This window comes from Agelaius tricolor, unplaced genomic scaffold, assembly GCF_023055355.1.
Source record: "Agelaius tricolor isolate 1412-34295 unplaced genomic scaffold, bAgeTri1.0.p SCAF_20, whole genome shotgun sequence".
NCBI lineage: Eukaryota > Metazoa > Chordata > Aves > Passeriformes > Icteridae > Agelaius > Agelaius tricolor.
In genome coordinates this window covers 10,616,542-10,631,725 of record NW_027269280.1, presented here as the reverse complement: position 1 = coordinate 10,631,725, position 15,184 = coordinate 10,616,542, and the positions used below count along the sequence as shown (strand labels likewise).

General features: G+C 42.9%; 1 protein-coding gene across 1 annotated transcript in view; it reads left to right on the top strand.

The window, feature by feature from the left end:
- SPPL3 (signal peptide peptidase like 3) overlaps positions 1-15,184 on the top strand; it is a 56,276-nt gene that overhangs the window by 32,122 nt on the left and 8,970 nt on the right. The window contains exons 2-6 of the mRNA XM_071445543.1: positions 525-602; positions 6,161-6,249; positions 8,994-9,113; positions 12,445-12,523; positions 13,245-13,357. Of these exons, the coding sequence (XP_071301644.1) occupies positions 525-602; positions 6,161-6,249; positions 8,994-9,113; positions 12,445-12,523; positions 13,245-13,357 (479 nt within the window). The remainder of the gene's footprint in view (positions 1-524; positions 603-6,160; positions 6,250-8,993; positions 9,114-12,444; positions 12,524-13,244; positions 13,358-15,184) is intronic.

The window sequence follows — 15,184 nt, the reverse complement described above, 5'->3', positions numbered from 1 at the left end:
TCACTAATCCTGCATTGAGTGATCTGCAAGATGGAATAGGGAGGTGATTGTGTGTGGTTTAATAAATGCATGTTGCTGCTTGTTGTGAGCTTTGGGGGGTTCTTTTATTTGTTTGGGGTTTTCCCCCCAGCTAAGGGAGCCTTGGCTGCCATATTGCCACTCTGAAGATGTGAGAAGGGTTATGGAAAGCAGGTTCCTGTTATTGATGTGCAGGTTTTGCAGTAGCTGCAATTGAAGTGATTTTAATGAGTTTGAGGAAAAACCCCTGAATCTGGTGACTTCAGAATAAATTACCACAAGGCTTTTGAGTTGTCCTTCTTTGGCTGTGCAGGTTTTTCATGCTGCAGCCTTGAATATAATGAGTGAATTCACAAGCTCCAGGTTTTGTGTTCTAGATGAGACAAGAACTTCAGAGGGAGCAGCCATGATTTGTCATCCGGTTCTGTATTTGTATTAAAATAAGAAAAAGAATTAGCAAATGGACACTCACAATGACAAACCTGCCTTCTTTTTCCTCATTCCAGGGCATATTCCCTTGTGGATTCCAGTCAAGTGTCTACCTTCCTGATTTCTATTCTCCTCATAGTCTATGGCAGTTTCAGGTAAGATTTTCTTTTTAAGGTTCTGCACGGTTTTTATTTTTCAAGTAAAAATATTGCAAGTGACTGAATACAGTTTATGCCTTTTTGTTTCATTGTATCTTTGTCAGACATAGCCAACATAAAAATTATTTGCTTCTGAGAAGGAAATGGAAAAGGAAGAAATAATAGCGAGCTGGGGTTTCTGAAAGATGTAAATGTTGTGGTACAAGCACATATAAGATGACTTAAAAGTCAGTCCTTGAGGACAGCTCTGTAAAATCATATTTTAGAGAGTAGAAAAGGATTGTTGAGACAGATAGAAGGTAATGTTGTGGATAGCAGAGTTTTCTCCATCAGCCAGTGGTGGTAGATTGGGAATGCTCTCCTGTGGAGCAGCAATCCCTGGGTGCCACTGCTGTTTGCTCCAGTGTCAGTGACAGCTTCATGGAGAAATGGGAAACACTGCCAGTGTTCAATTCCAGCAGAGCATCTGAGAGCTGCTGCACGATGAGTCTGAGTCTTCAAAAATCAAATCTGCCTCATTTTAGGAGACTTGAGTATTGTTCAGAGAAAACTCAATTATCCTTTTAGACTTGCCTGCTGTATTACACAATTTGTTTTACTGTAATGGCACCTAAGGAATGAGGCTCATACTGAAATATTGAAGTAATATAATCACAATATGAAAGTATTTTTTTTAAACTTAAATACAGCATGGTTTTCTTTCTGCTTCTTGAAGAACATGGCTTCATTTCACAGCTCTGTGATAAAAGGCCTTGTACTCACTACGGAGTCTCTGAACTGCTGTGAGTATTCCTGAAATAGATGATAGCTGTGCTCATCCATATGATGTAAGCTGCAGCTGGTTTAGGATAAGAGGTTTCATATCACTACTGTAAGTTAATAAAGTCATATAATGAAAGAGCCAATTTTTTTGCAAGAGCTGTCTGTTGTTGTTAGCAAGCGTTAGGTAACAGCACTGCTGGTGAATTAAAATAGAAGGCTTTAGGAAAACAAAATCTAGAGATGATCAGAATAAAAAAGTAATCAAAGGTTGGATTTGTTTAGTTTTTTCTTCAAGTTTTGAGTCAGATTAGCATATAGTCAAGGAACTAATTAAATTTTTAACTGTTTGAATTTATGCTATTGTGTAAAAGGAACTATGCATCTGGCTGCAAGAAGCAATAGCATTTATTAAAATTCAATTATGAAAACATAGTGCAATATAAAACAGCAGGAGTGTGTGAACTTCAATGGCTTCTTTCTTGGAGCTCCTTGCCCTTGAGAATTTTCCCCTGCTGTTTGCCATCCTCTTCCTATTGGTACCTACACATGCTCTTAGCATTTTGTCCTATACTTTACATTTAAAACTACTCATGTAGCAAGGGCTGTGAACTCCAGAGCAATCTGACTCAGGGATGGAGTAGTGGGATGGTGATGGATACAAACCACTGAGGAAATGTCTTGTTTTAGTCTTTTGCCTTTGTGTGTATCCTGAAGACCCCACCATGTGAGTTACAGACCAAAATAGGGTCCCAGAGTTTTAAAATTACTTTCCTAATTCATCTCCTATATGTGGTTCCTTTAGCAGGGGTCTGAGCTGAAACCCACAGTTATGTTGGGGACTTGGACCAACTCTGATTCTCTTTGATCAGAGACTGAGGTCCAAAGCAGTTTTTTACAGAAGATTGTGCAGTGGTGTTTACAAACGGGTCTGAAATACAATTAAGTTATTTAAGAAATTGAAGTGTGGTAGTAAGTTACAAAATTATATTCATCTGGAAGTCCTTAAAGTAGTAAAATGAAAACTTCTGGCAAAGTGGATGAATTTTCTTAGAAAACTGATGTGCTGGAAAGATAAAAGTTACAGCTTAGGGTGCTCATTCTCATCTGTTCATCTGGATCTGAGTGCTCATCTCCTGCAGAGCTGTTGTAAGACAAAAAGAAAATAGCACTCCTCAGTTAACCTTTGTGTTGCAGAAGGTGGGTTTGCTTTTTGATTTTCAACTGAAAAGAAGCAGGTAGAGTTGTTGTAATGTTCTTGGCAAGTGGCTGAAACAGAAGTGCAGTAATAGGATCAGAAGGAATTGGGTGGGTGAGTCATTAGGATAAAACCCACGTGTGTGGTGGATCTAATCTAAGGCAGGCAGCGTCAGGGGAACAGAGGAAAGCCTTGGTCCACTGTCCTTATTAATAGAAGCATTTGTCCAAAACAAATGAAAAAATCCCAAACCCCAGTATACTCAGAAGAATGTCTGATCAATTGTGGGTCGAGCCCAGAACCAAGTGCAGCAGTAGAGAGGAGTTCCCCTTCTCTGACCGTGCATGAACGAGCATTTCCTGCCTGCATTTGGGCCGGTCAGGAGCTTTTGCTTCCATCCCTTCTGGACGTCTCTGTCATGCACATTCTGACTGCTCTCAGTCCTTGAACTTGACATACTTTTATTGCTGCCTGCCAAAGGGGCAAGACTAATCCTTTAAAGCATTACAAGCTGTAAACTGGAGCATGCGAGTAGATGTGTTAGCTGTGGATTTTTAAAGAGGTGAGCTCAGCCTGGAACAGGTTGTCTCTGAGGGCAAGACAGGCACCTTCTTGTCCAAATGCTTCTCTGTGACTTTAATGTTGGATTTACTTTGCAGGTAACAGCTAAATCTTTTTCTATCCTATCACATCCCCAGACATGGGCTCTCAGCTTATGTAAAGCCAGATTTAACCCAGAATCTGCCTGTTCAAATGCCTGCTTTTGAGCCAAACCAGAAGTATGGGATGACCCTGGGGCCTTCTGTCTCTAGGCTTTGGGTGTCCAGAGTGTGGGTGTGAATAGAAGGGAGCTCACACGGTGAGCCCAGAGTGTCCTGTGAACGTGGTGTGCTCAGGGTTGGCTTTCCAGCGTGGCATTCCCATGCTCCCACAGCTCTCAGGTGGGTGGCTGCCCTCACTGGTAGAGCAAGAAGGGACTTCTCAATAAGTTACATCTGCAGGTGCCCTATAGGGCAAGATAGATCCTTACATTCCTGTTTTCTCCATTGCTTGGTAAGAACATCTCGAGCAGGGTTTCCCTGAGGCATTTCTGCAGTGGGGTGATCCATGGCTGAATCTGAACTTTGCAGGCAGTGCCAGCATTACTCATTCCTGTGGCCTCGGTGTGACCCTCCCGAGGGGCTCCCTGGAGAGGGTGACTTGCTTTGAAACCCTGCACTGGAAATGCAACCAGCTGGAGCTCTGAGGACCCACAGAAGAGACAATGGAGCAGCTCAGTGCCCCAGGGGAGATGCTGACTCAACATTCCCTTGGGAGCCCAGGAGAAACTTGAACAAAACAGTGAATGTTTCCCAGCTTGCCATTTCTCTACAGCCCAGTAGTTTTGAGTTGATCTTGTTTTACAGTATGATTTTTAACTTTCTTGGAAGGTGTTTTAATGATTGCTTCTTAGGTTTTTTATTGTGTTAGTGATAATTTGTAGCAGAGGGAAGAGCCAAATCATAAAACAGTTGGAGATTATTCAGAGGTTGGCTTGGAAGAGCAGCTGTGTTGTTAAGTGAAAGTAATTTCCTAATTTATGCTTGCTTTGGAGGCAAGGATATTTATAGGTAATAATAATAATTGCTGACACTATGGCAATGAAAAGAGAGGGGCTGAGGTTGTTTATGGGCAGTGGATGTGATGGGTTTTATTTCCAGTTTTCTCTGCTGATAGAAAATCCCTTAAGTTACGAGTTGCCCGATGCCATTGGGAGAATGATGGTGTGAGGTTCTTGCTAAACTGTGCTAATTCAGAGGGGAAGAAAACACTGCCCTGAGAAAAGAATTATCTTGTTTGTCTGAATCTTGGACCAAGTCCTGGAGGGCTGTCAGCCTCCTCCCAGATTTTTATAGCTTGAGAGGAAAACTATAAAGCTACAATGCATAATGGGGAAAAAGGGAGTGCAAGTGAATGATGGAGGCACTCCAAACAAGTGGCAGAGCAAAGAGATCTTTAAAAGAACAAGCTAAGAACAACAGATTAATTTGTTAGAATTTTAGTGCTCTCTATTGCCTCTTTGTATTTTCCAGAACCCTTTAACTGATGATCCATGATTTATGTAGAAGCACTCTGGGTCTGAGGTGGAAGCTTCCTCGTGTTTTGCCCAAGACCAAAAGCTGCTTTAACTCATAGCACTATTGGGGAGCATTTGCTTGATAGAAGCAAAGGAAACAAACCAGTTCTGTGCTGGAAGAGCCTTTCTTGGTTTTGTTTTATGGAGTAAAGCTGCTCAGCCCCTCTGTCTTTAATACACCACGTGTGTCTTGGTCCTGTAGACCTGGTTGTGTCTAATTCCAGGTTCTGGGACTGCAGCACAGACTTGCTCAGCTGTGCATTGCAGTACATGATCAGTGCACTGCAATAAAATATCTGTGACACCTCTAGAACAGTTTAGAAGACTGTGGTGTATTTGTTACTGGTCTGATAAATGAATAGAATTTGTTTACTTTGTGTTGCTCAGTTAAGCTAAACTTGAAAAGAGCTTTAATCCCTGTTGACCTGGAAGTTCTGCTGTAATACTTGGATGCTGCTGTGAGCTTAAGACAGGAGGTGCACAGTGGGAGATGCACAGTGCTTCTGGTGGTTCTCTGTAGCTCATTTGAATAAATAAATCAATATGCAGCTAAATTGTGGATACCACACATGCATCAATGAGAAACTGTCATGGTAAACTTGATTACTGGTATTTTTTTGCTTAAAAGCACATCAAATTTAACAATAGAAATTATTGCTGGTCAAAACAGACCTTAAGTGAAATTCCTCCTTTTCTGAAGGTTATGCCAAATGTGTTAGAATATAATTTGAAAGTTGTATCAAAGTGAAGGACTGTGGCAAAAGGGGGTAGAATACTGTGCTAAATTGGAACTTTTAAAAAGTATTGATATAAACATGAGAAGATGAATCAATAGCAGCTGAGCTGGCTACTCAGGGGAGTGTTGTCTGCTCCTATGGATTACTAAAAGTGTATTAATTTGTACTATTTATTCAGAGCTTCCTCTAGTCATCTGTTCTGTGTGCATGTAAAATATATATCTGATTATTTTCTAGGCTTTGCTGAAATTTTTTTCAGTGAAGTAAGACCTTACATTAAGCAGACACTTAAAAGCTAGTTTGGGTCATTCATGAGAACATTTCAAGGAAGGAAATATTATTGTCTTAAAAATGAAACCTGATAGTCCTTTGAAAGAAAAGGAACAAAAATGAGAACTTGGAAAGAGTTCAAATTCACAAGAGAATTGAAATATTTATTGTGCTTCCATCATGTTCTGCACTTCCCAGAAATCAGGTAACAGCAAACAGCAGCACAGATTTTCAGCACTCCCCAGTGTAGGCACTGGTGAGTGATCTCACTGTCAGAGTCTGGGATGTGGGGCCTCATTTGGAGCTAAGCACTTCAGTTATTTTCATTTCCCACTGTGTGTGGTGGTGTTTCTAATAACTAGCATTACAGGGCTTTTCCAGGGCAGAGTGCTGTGGCAGGGGCAATGAGACTGCAGCTGGTGAGCCTGAGCAGGAGTTTGGAACTCATCTGTCACATTTGCTTTGTTCCCTGCAGGTCTCTGAACATGGACTTTGAGAATCAGGACAAAGAGAAGGACAACAGCAGCACCACTGGGTCATTTAATGGCAACAGCACCAATAACAGTAAGGGTCAGCTTTACTCCTTCCCCTTTGTGCTTCCCCTCAGTGCTGCACCTCCTGCTTCACCTGTGGGTGTGTCTGAGCTGCTGCATTGCAGATTCACAGGTGCCAGGCTGTGTCTGGGCACTCCCACCTCCTGTGCTCTGACACTGCTGTCCACAGCTGGGTCTCACCTGTGAAAGCTGGATTTAAAACATCAACATGACATTTCCATAATGCATAAAAGCTGCATGTGGCACAATTTGTCAGGCTTGACTGGAAATGGAAAGAGCTTTACTTTGAAAAGAGCCACCCCACAGTCAGGAGAAGGGAGTGTAATTCCTTTTTGGCTGGAGCTCATTGCTGTGGCACATTGGTCAGTCTGTAAGCAGGGAGGGACTGCAGGGTGCACTGACAAATCCCTGAGGAGGATTCACCTTCTCAGTAGAGAAACTGAAGCAGAGACTTTACCTGGCTCTGGGCAACTCATTTAGAATGGACACAAAGTATGTGTCTGCACACTGTCTGTCCAGAGTGGGATGAACATGTCAGCTCCTGCATGGTGACTGTCCCTTCTGTGGTCTATAAATAGATTGCAGGCAGCTTGGCCATCTGACATGCACAGTTCTGCAGGTAAAAATATGGAGCTGATCAGTGAGAGTGGAACACAGTGTGCACAGTGTGTTGTAAATTCATACTTGAGTTTAACTGAAGGCAATTTATATTGCCATATTTTGAGAAAAGGCAATATTCACTCTAGAGTGAAATCGTTTCCCAGAGTATAGAAGGCAGGAGTGAGAAGCCCTGTGCATGAAACCCTGAATGCTGAGCTTGTTTTGTTTAAAGCAAGAAACATAGCTTTAAAATGAGGAATGAAATAAATTACAGAGGTTGTGTCTCTAGCTGGTTTTGTCTTTTCTAATGTAGACTCTTGGAATTTAAGTAGTTGTCACAGCACTGCTCCTGTTGGCAGCACAGAGCAGAGAGGTTGCTGTGCTTGGTGATACAGCAATGAGCAGTTGAGGCTTTTGGCATCTGGGAAGGAAGAGAAGGCAGTCTGGGGCTAGGGAATAAGCACATTAAGGGGATTAGCTGTCAAAATGATCAGAAATTAAATGAAAACTCTGACATTTAATGCTGCAGGCACTAATTCCCAGATGCCAAGGTGATGTGTAGTGTGTCATTTCTGGGTTTTTGTTTGGTTTGGTTTTTCCCCTGGGAAGTTGAAGGAGATGTCAATAAATGCTTTCTCAGGGCAGGAGGAATCAGACCTAAGTCACAGATTAGAATTTTTGTGTCTTCACACTGTCATCACTGGACTGTCTACATTGCACTTTACCTTAATGTGCCACACCTCAGCAATGTGGAAATCCCAAGTGACTGAGTTCTTCTGCTTTTTATTTTTAAAATTTATTGTGCTACTTATGTTTAAGAGTAATAGATCATGGCATGAACTAATAAATGACATGACCATGTACAACTGTCATGACTTCCATGCTTTTTGTTCAGCTTTTCTTTTATGAAAATGGTTGAATATTGATAACAGATACTAAGTTGTAGTGAATGTATTTCATGTGTGTTTGAGGTTTTCCCACATACTCAGATCCATTGGTAACTGAGTTGTACAGGTAACCTGTTATTTATATGACTTACCACTCTTGACAGGAAAAGTTAAAATAAAGCACATTCTTACACAGAAACACAGACACACAATCTGTGTATGTATTTACTTGACTGTGCATGTCTCAACCCTAAAGGCTTACCCTTCAAATCCTAGGATTGGTAAAACCCCCTTCATACAGCAGTGTTTAATTATTTTAGGATAACACAGTTGATGTTAAGCTGGTTTTACATCTCTTCTAGGTCTTAGTCTTGTATTATTTTTATGTTGGTCACTTAACAAGTGACTACTTAGGATGCTCCCTATTGTTACTTTAGTGCTCTACAAGAAGTGTGTCTTGTATTTTTAATTGGGTTGCTGCTTCTGGCTTGTTTCCCCCCCAGGGATCCAATGTAAAAATAGTTGCAGAGACTGGTTAAGTCTTGGAATTTGTGGGGTTAGGTGGACTTCTCAATTTTGCTGGTAATTCTGAAAACTCAAAAATACAGTAAAAGTTGTCCTGTCCCATGATTAACATCCCTGGTAGTCACAGTGCATGGGTGAGGTGAGGGAAATACGAAGAAGAAAATAATTCAGTATCTCTGCCCTGTTTAAAATTACTGCCAGCTATGAAATGTGAGCCTGAGTTTGTGTTGGTCTGTAGCAAAAAGGCAATTACAGTGCACTTCACTGACCTGGGGGTTTCATAACCAGGCAAATGACTTGGGTATTTTTTAAAAACTACCCTTTATTGTTAGGCTTGATATTATCTCATGAGAGAAGCCTGTGATGGAATTTAAGAGCTCGGTGGCCTTCACCCAAGTGGAATTTGAGCTGTGGCACCCTTTGCATGAGCTGGGTCAGCCTAACACTGGTCAGAGATTAAGTAAACCTCACATATGCTATGTTCAACACATTTCTGTGTCTCAGTGTAAAGTGATTCTAATCCCTAAATAATGTTAATTTTCACAGCTTGTCATTCATTCTGTCCATGGCATGAGATCAGACTGAGCTCTCAGTGCCTGGGTTCTGCAGTGCTCAGCTGGAGCCTCCTGCTCAGGCAGCTGTGCTGGGCTCACAGAGCACCAGGAGGCAAAGTGCTGTCAGGCCCTGCCCTGGCTGTGTCCCCGTGTGGCACAGACAGGACTCAGTGTCCCCTCTCCTGCAGGTATTCAAACCATCGACTCCACGCAGGCGCTGTTCCTGCCCATCGGCGCCTCCGTGTCGCTGCTCGTCATGTTCTTCTTCTTCGACTCAGTCCAGGTTGTCTTTACAATATGCACAGCAGGTGACCAAGCTTTCTTCTCTTTATAAGACTTGGAATAGAACAGAAAGTATTGATATAATTGAATATTGTTGGTAAGAATTATAATGCATGTCACAGTACATTAAAGAAAAGAATCCTCAGGTTTCACAGTTGTATTTTCATGTCTGTGTAGCTATAAATAGACAAGTATTATTTGAGAAGTATTTTCCACTTAGAGATGTGCTAAACCTACTGAACTATAAATTGGCAGAGGTCTAAACATGCCCAGATGTGTTATTTTGCATGAAGTTCACTTGTTTATAAATTGCTGCTCAGAACTGTACATGGTACTTCATAATTCAAGTACTTCATGGGAAATAACTTTGAGGATCCTGTCCAGAGACTTCTCTCCTACTTTAACATGGTTTTGCTTTAATGCAATTTTTCTTTTTCTGGTCTCATTAACATTTAAATATTAGTCTTTTGCACTGCTTGAATTTAGAACAAAATTGAAATTTACCTGCAAATAAGTTGCAGATCCTCTAGTCCTGTTTAGCATTTACATTTTGTCTTATAATTAAATGCCAGGGCATTGCTTTTTGGAAAATTTTGGCCTATTGATATTTTTGCAATTCTTCAAGAGATCCACTGCTGTTGAGAGTAGAAAGATTCTTCCTACTGCTCCAGATACACAGCAGCTTCTAAAAATTATACTCAGTCCACATTCTGAGTCTGTGAAGATTTTAAAACTCCTAAATACTCTCATCCTCTCCTGCTTCACTGCAGGCTTTGCCCTTATGCTTTAACTCCTGAGCTGTGCCAGCCTCTTAAACAGGGCTGATGTTGATGAGTGAAATTTAAATCTCTAGTCTTGAGACTCCTGTCTAATTCTGCCTCCTGTAAAGGTCTGTTGAATTCTGCTTTTATAACTTTGATGTATGACACGTATGTTCTTTCCTATTTAAAAAAATACTTCAGATAGATTCTACTCTATGCTAGATATGAGGGAAATATATACAAACAAATATATAAGATGTTACAAGGAAAGATTTATGACAAAAGAGGAATTTTAATTTGTTGGGGTTATTGGTCGATTTATTTTTAAAATGACCTTGGGAATTGTAACTTTATTTGTAACACTTCTGTGGAGGGTCCTGTGTCCCTTGGGGCTTGTTGTAGGTCTCAGGGGACTGGGGGTCAGTGCTCTTGGGTATCTTTATTCTCAAACCTGCTTTTATGGTGTGTTCATGCTCTTCCTTGGGCTTGCATGGGCCCAGAACCTCTGAAATGCAAAGCTTCCTCAGAGGCTGAACTGCAGGATGGGAGGGACCCTGCTGGAGCTGTGAACCTGGGGCTGTGAACTTGGTCCCTCTGTCCCTTGAGAGGGACAGACCAAGCTCAGGTCGTGCTATTTGACATCCTCTGTAGCGAGCAGGGGCTCATGTGGGGAACTGCTACATTACAGCTCTGTCTGCTTTCTTAAACCCCTCCCAAATCTTCCTCTCCCAGAGATTTGCCTTTCAGGGAAGAGTCAGGAGCAAGCATAGGTGCAGCCAAGGCCAGGACCCAGTGCTGGCAGAGGGCAGAGGGCAGAGCCCAGGCTGGCATTGCCTGCGGGCAGGAGTTGCTCGGGGCTGGAGGGGGCTGGAAGCCCGGGCAGTCAGAGCAGTGCTGGGAGCGGCTCCTCCTGTGGCAGCGACTCCTGCTCGTGTCCGTTCAGCTCCCATGGGAGCCCAGCTCGGGGACTGGGGCAGGAGGGGAGGGCTCCGTGCTGGGCAGGGCTGGAGGAGAGGGGAGGAGAGATTGCGAGGGCAGAGAGCGCTGAGCTGTGCTGGGGGAGCAGGGAGGGCAGGCAGGGAGGGCAGGAGGGGAGGGCTCCGTGCTGGGCAGGGCTGGAGCAGAGGAGAGGGCAGGAGGGATTGCGAGGGCAGAGAGGGCTGAGCTGTGCTGGGGGAGCAGGGAGGGCAGGCAGGGAGGGCAGGAGGGGAGGGCTCCGTGCTGGGCAGGGCTGGAGGAGAGAGGAGGAGAGGGGAGATTGCGAGGGCAGAGAGGGCTGAGCTGTGCTGGGGAGCAGGGAGGGCAGGCAGGGAGGGCAGGCAGGACTCGGGCAGCAGGCGCACGGCGTTCCTGGGCGCTGTTCTCTGCCAGAACATCCAAAGGGGCTCTGAGGTCAGTCTGTGCAGAGGTGCCACGCTGATCGTTCTTTCCCTACCACTTCTGGTTTTCTTCCCCCCTCTGAAATACTGATAGAATTTGAGTTTTCATGGTGCTGTTTGTATGCACTGACTTTCAAAATTCTCTTTTTAAATTATTTGAGTTCTCCTTTTTTTTTGTTTTGTTTTGTTTCAAATCCTCCTCCCACCAGAATGGAAAAATGTGGTTTGACCAAACTGAATTTTTCTCTGGTTGGCTTAAGCTGTGTAGAGAATGGCTTAAACTGTAAGACAATGTTTGATTCTTTCCCATCATCTTCATCTGAGGAGAGAACAAAAATCCCTTTTAAAAACCAGCAACAAAAATTTTTAAAGGAATAAGTAGAGGACAGCACAAAGATCTGAATGGCAGCGTGCAAAAAGCTCCAAGACTGTGATTTTCATGGCAGTCTGTTCTTGCTGCAGAGTTTTGGATGTGTGCTGCTGACATGTCTGTGTCTCCACGCCCTCATGCTCCGTCCTTTTAAACAGTCCTTTAAAAAAAGGGAAGGAAAAATGATTATAAATACCAGCAGTTACTAAATGTTTTTACAAATGTGTGGGTGGGTTAAGTATGCTGCTTGAAAAAGAAAATGTTTATGGAAATAGTCTGTTTGGATATTTCTGTATTTTTATCATTCTGTTTTCAAAAACCTAAAGCACTTTGTATTTTAAAAAAGTGAGGTTGCCAGCTGCTGGCTATAAGTTATTTGAAGTTGTCCTGTGTTTTAGTGATGAATAAAGAGTTTTGAGTGAGATGGGGGAAAGAATCACTATCCGAGTTAAAAAGTGGAAAAACCCCTCTATTCTGCTGAGTTAGTCTGTGTCATGCTGAAAAATTGTAGGAAAATCTCACAACCAGTTTGTAGTAGATTGTTGGTTTACTCAGAATATGTGAAAACTGTTTTTCTTGCTGACATGATCATGAATAAATTTAAGACCTTTTTTTAGGGTTTGGGGATGGGGCATTGCATTCCTTTGAGAGCTTTTGTTTTATTTCAGTCTGAAGACTCACTGTTGTGCAGAAAACCTCAGAGCTTTGAGCTGCTCATGCTGGAATAACACTGAGCATATGATAATAGGGCATTGTTGCAAGAGCTTTTTCAAATTGGAGAAGCATGTTTGTGTACTGTAGAAATTAGGTCTGAATGTCCTAATATTACCTTTTCTTCTTTCCATAGTCCTTGCAACAATAGCTTTTGCTTTCCTTCTGCTCCCGATGTGCCAGTACTTAACACGGCCTTGCTCACCTCAAAACAAGTAAGGACTTGAGCAATCCTTTGCTCCTCTTCTTGTGTGTTGTATTTCTTTCCTTTAATGAGAATTCTTTAATAAGCATTAACCTCAGGGCTGATGTTTGTGCATGTTTTTTTGTGCCAACATCATGTTTCCACTGTGAAAGTAGGAAGCACAATTTCTGCAAGTCACTCACACTTGCCAGCCTGGGAAATGCAATCCCATTACAGGGAACTAGATTTCTCAACAGTGATTTTTAATAAGTTTGGCTTCTTTTGGCTGAGATTTTAGAGTTTGGGACATGGCATTGGATTTTAATGTTTGTTAACATTGGACTCTGGATTTTAATGCTGGCTCTTTTGAAGACTGTAGTTAAACCAGTGGAAATTACAGTTGTTAATGTCATGTTTTGAAACTAATTTTATTTTTTAACCTTGTGATTGGAGTTCATGTTGCTAAAAGCACTATCTTAGGTGGTGCTAGGAATGTTGGTGATTTCAAGAGAGGTGCCAAGATTTAGAGGATTTTTTCCATCTCTGCAGTTCATGCTTTACACACAGTATTTGAATGTGGGGAAAGCTTTTATTTTGTTGCTGTTTTGGTACCTATTTGTGGCAAAGGAACTTCCCTTCAGTTGTTCTTGGCATCTTTCATCAGCAGTTGAGCCATGTTCCAACAGTGTCCATTTTCTGTTCTTTAAATGGAAACATAAAATCTTCCAGCTGATGTTTGTGTGTTGTTCTAGGATTTCCTTTGGCTGCTGTGGCCGTTTCACTGCTGCTGAGTTGCTCTCGTTCTCTCTGTCTGTGATGCTTGTCCTTATCTGGGTCCTAACTGGCCACTGGCTCCTTATGGATGGTGAGTATGTGAATTAAGGGGTTTTACTGCTGGTTTGTGCCTCTTCTGACACATCATTTGCCTGGTGTTGATGGGTGAAATTTGCTGCTATTAATGGCTTGGCTGCTGAGCTGTGGGGCTGACTCCCTGAAGAGGCACTGCCAGGAACACGCCAGGGGAGTGCTTGGAACACCTGTTTTTCTGGTTTGTAAAAGCTTCCAGGGAAGCACCAGAACACTCATAAAGGATACTCTGCACCTGTGTGGTGTAGGGTGAATGGCCAGATTGAGTTCAAGATGTGTGGAGACAGTGGTTGTTTGTGATTCATAGCTTGATTCTAAAAATCTGGTTAATTTTTGGTGGGTGTCTTGTTGTTCATTGGCTCTGATGCTGAAATAATTTGTTGTGAGGCAGCTCACAGTGGCTGGTTGGCTTTGATCTCTGCAATGCTTGCCTTGTGTGGTGAGATGGGTGAAACTGGCAGTCAGCCAGCTGGCTTGAGGCTGTGATTTATTGGGTTTTTTCATGGTGGTTGACCTGAATTCACAGCTTACTGTTCCAAAAAGGAGCCTTCATCCTTCCCTCCTGCCTTCCAGATCTCTTGTGCTAGCTCTGGCACTTAGTTAATCACATGGTAAACTGATCCAGCTCACTAGAATGGCAGCATACTTGGGTTTTACCAGCCTGTTTTTCTGCTGCTGCAGGGAGATGAATTGAATTATTGTGTAGTCAGGTATGTGCTAAATTTGGCAGAAGGTAAAGTGGCAGCATGCTGGGATCTGAGGGGATGGAGTGGATATAATAGCAAAGGCATGAAGGAGTAGCCAGGAGCAGGGCCTCTGCTTCTCAGCAGTGTCAGGCAGCTCAGTTGGCGTAGGACATGGTGTAATGGCCTGCTGAGGTCGTGCTTGCTTGAGGAAAAATTGCTGCAACAACATTACCTGCCCTTGCAATAGTTTGTTACAATAGAAAACATTCATCCCATCCGCTTCCAGCTCCTCCTAAATGAGGTAGCAGCAGCACGTCCTCAGCACTCAAACCTCTCGTGGCACCATCATTCTTTCTTTTGTATGTGAGCACTGTGCTTCATTCATGGTTTGAACTGCTTTAAAAGTCCCACCTGTTGTTTGAAAGGGAAATACCTTTTAAAATACCAGATGGTAAATGAAAAAATGCAGACAGTCTGTTTTGTGATAAGCAGAGTAGCCCACCATGAAATCAAGGGTGACACTTGATCTGCAGTAGCTGCAAAGCTAAAAGGAATGTCAAGTGTGGATTTTGGCAGAATCTGAAGACTTGTCTACACTGAGATATCAACAGAAGCATTTAGTTAAAAATAGTTATTTTTGTGAGTGCTTCAGTCTGACATGGTGGACTTTGCAGTAATTCATCTACAGAGCTCTGAGCTGCTGCTGCAGAGTGGTGTCTGGCTTCTATTTCTCTTGGAGGCTTTTTATGATTTACTGAATTGTGTTGCTGCTGTCTCACTTTGAATTACTTTATGTAGTTCATTAAGGGAACTTGAACTATATAGGTGATCCTCCTGTCATTTGTTCAAATCCAATTAAATCAGTGTTTGCCAGTGACACTAAACAGGGAATAGCTTTTATTGGCCTTTGTCAGGGAAACAGGCTGGAGCTTCAGTCCTCGTCCTGTGCTGCTGCATGTGGGATCCCATCATCTCTGCCTTCTCTGGGACTCAGCCCTGGAGATGCCGGGGCCTCGTGTCCGGAGGGCAGCGCTGGCAGCTGCTGCCTGAGCTTGGCCCGGGAGCATCCCCTGCTTGGCCGCCGGCAGAAACTGAAGCAGGGGCTGTGAACGAGCTGCTCTTGGCCCGAGCGGGGCAGG